The sequence below is a fragment of the Myotis lucifugus genome, unplaced genomic scaffold, assembly GCF_000147115.1.
Source record: "Myotis lucifugus unplaced genomic scaffold, Myoluc2.0 scaffold_509, whole genome shotgun sequence".
NCBI classification, from domain to species: Eukaryota; Metazoa; Chordata; class Mammalia; order Chiroptera; family Vespertilionidae; genus Myotis; species Myotis lucifugus.
In genome coordinates, this window is record NW_005871557.1 from 147326 (window position 1) to 149588 (window position 2263).

Below are 2263 nucleotides of genomic sequence, written 5' to 3' on the forward strand. Positions count from 1 at the left end.
CCAGCTCTCTTCCCCTCAACTACTTGGAACCATTCCTATTTTTCAAGCCCCTGAGATCAGCGAGGTGAATTCGGGAGGACGATGTCGCTGTTTTTCCGATGAGGGGGTCCTAGGCGAGGCAGAGTAGGGGGAGGTAGTCCTTCTACGTGGAAATCTCTGGAAAGAGCAGGAAGCAAGTTTGATGCAGGGCAATCTATCTGATGAGCTCCATACAAAAATAATTTATTCCCAAACTCTCCTAGTTTACACACACACATAGGGAGTCAGCTCACTGGCTTTCTAAAGGATCAGCTCTTTCTCCACTGACACAAAGGAACAGCAAACGCTAAAAGTCATGCCTCGAGTTATTGGGTAAAATTAGCAACTGCATAGCTCCCTTTTGCATCGCAACAAACTCTACAGGTGAAAGATCAATGCTGTCCTCTGCTTCATACATCTTCTAGTGGCCCCGGTGGGGTTCAGGCGAAATAGCCGTGAGCAAAGACGGCCACGGCCAGCAGCAGGATGGCGTTGACGTTCACCACCGTCCTCCAGAGGGGCTTCTCGGACGTGTCTGTCAGCTTCCTCCTCAGGGCTTCTTCCTCCTCTTTGCTCAGCTTGGGGCCTTTCCTCTGCAAACCGCAGAACGCCTCGTACGCTCTCCTGAAACACCCCGGCGTTTCCCCGGGATCATCTGAACCAAAGAAAGATAAACAAATGATCACAAAGCTCGAGAAATCCGACTCCCGTCAAGGTCGTGCGGATGACGGCAAAGAATGACGACAACTACTTCTGTGCCTTAGAGGAATATCCCTGCGAAAACACAGATAACTCCAGTTATAGAAAAATGGAGCCCAGCCAGGGTGACTCAGTGGCTGAGTGTTTACCTGTGAACCTGGAGGTCACGGTTCAATTCTCGGTCAGGGCACATGCCCAGGTTGCAGGCTCGATCCCCAGCAGGGGGCGTGCAGGAGGCAGCTGATCAATGATCCTCTCTCATCATTGATGTTTCTCTCTCTCCCACTCCCTTCCTCTTTGAAATCAATAAAAATATATTAAAAGAAAAATAGAAAACTTTTGCATAGCATAGAGCCCAATAAACAAAGTCAAACAAGTGCCAAGCTGGGGAAAACATTTGCATCTTATATCACACAGGGTGTGATATCCTTGTAGTAATGAGTTTCTTGAAATAGAGAACATCCTACAAACAACTCCATGTAAACACGCTAGAGCGATGAATCAACAGTTCAAAGCAAGAGAGAGAGTTCTCAAACCAAAGGCAAACCAGACATTACCTTCATCAGCATCATCATCAGCTTCTTCCTGTCTCTGCTCTTCTGCGTCTAAATCGATTCGCTCCTCTGTCCGGTTCCGAAGAGCCCAGCACAGGCGATACAGCTGCCCAGAGAGCACAGACAGGCCCATGAGTGATGAACAAGTGTTTACAATAACATAACAGCACATTTACTGTACAGTGCAAAAAATCCCAAAAAATCCCACAGCGTGGGAAGACATACCAACAAAGAAGAGGGCTTCTACCACACTCATTCACCAAAGCACACTATTTTACATTATTTCTGGCCCGGCCGGCGTGGCTCAGTGGTTGAGCATCGAGCTATGAACCAGAAGGTCAGGGTTCGATTCTCGGTCAAGGCACATGCCCAGGTTGTGGGCTCCATCCCCAGTGTGGGGTGTGCAGGAGGCAGCCGATCAGTGATTCTCTCTCATCATTGATGTTTCTCTCTCTCTCTCTCTCTCTCTCCTTCTCTTCCTCTCAGAAATCAATAAAAATATATTTAAAAGAATAAAAGGAGCATATAGCTGTGACTCCTCACTCACATGCACATCAGGAATGGGTTTTGTTAGCAGGGAAACTCCCAGGATGACCACGATGGAAATGACAAAGAGAATCATGGCGAAGTACAGGTAGTGCACGCCACAGATGATTTTGGGACAGTTACTGGCAGCCAAGCAGGTCCCTGTTCCGTAGGCAAACTCTGCAATCATACGAAATAGGCCGATCAGCAGTCCGACGATGAGACCCCAGAAGGCTCCCTGCGCAAGAAGCAAGAACAAAACCAGGGGATTTAGAGGAGAGGAGAAGCTCATTCTAGGAGGTCATAATTACCACCCTTCCTGCTCTCTCCACAAAGCACTACACAGGACCCTGGCTGGTGTGCTCCATGGATAGAGCATCGGGCCTCTGGACTGAAGGGTCCCGGGTTCGATTCCAGTCAGGGCACGTACCGGTTGTGGCTGATCCCATCCCTGGTTGGGGTGTCTA

At 48.9% G+C, this 2263-nt stretch overlaps 1 protein-coding gene across 2 annotated transcripts in view; it reads right to left on the bottom strand.

Moving 5' to 3' along the window:
• Positions 1–139: 139 nt before the first annotated feature.
• The window catches only part of LOC102434350 (solute carrier family 5 member 4), a 16607-nt gene continuing 14483 nt past the window's right edge, over positions 140–2263 (bottom strand). The window contains exons 13-15 of one of the 2 annotated variants that reach the window (XM_014446151.2): positions 1819–2034; positions 1275–1377; positions 140–673 (exon numbers count right to left, since the gene is read on the bottom strand). In XM_014446151.2, the coding sequence (XP_014301637.2) occupies positions 459–673; positions 1275–1377; positions 1819–2034 (534 nt within the window). In that variant the 3' untranslated portion in view covers positions 140–458. Of the gene's footprint in view, positions 674–1072; positions 1378–1818; positions 2035–2263 lie in introns of those variants that run through there. The other variant, XM_023745020.1, reaches the window with a different exon arrangement.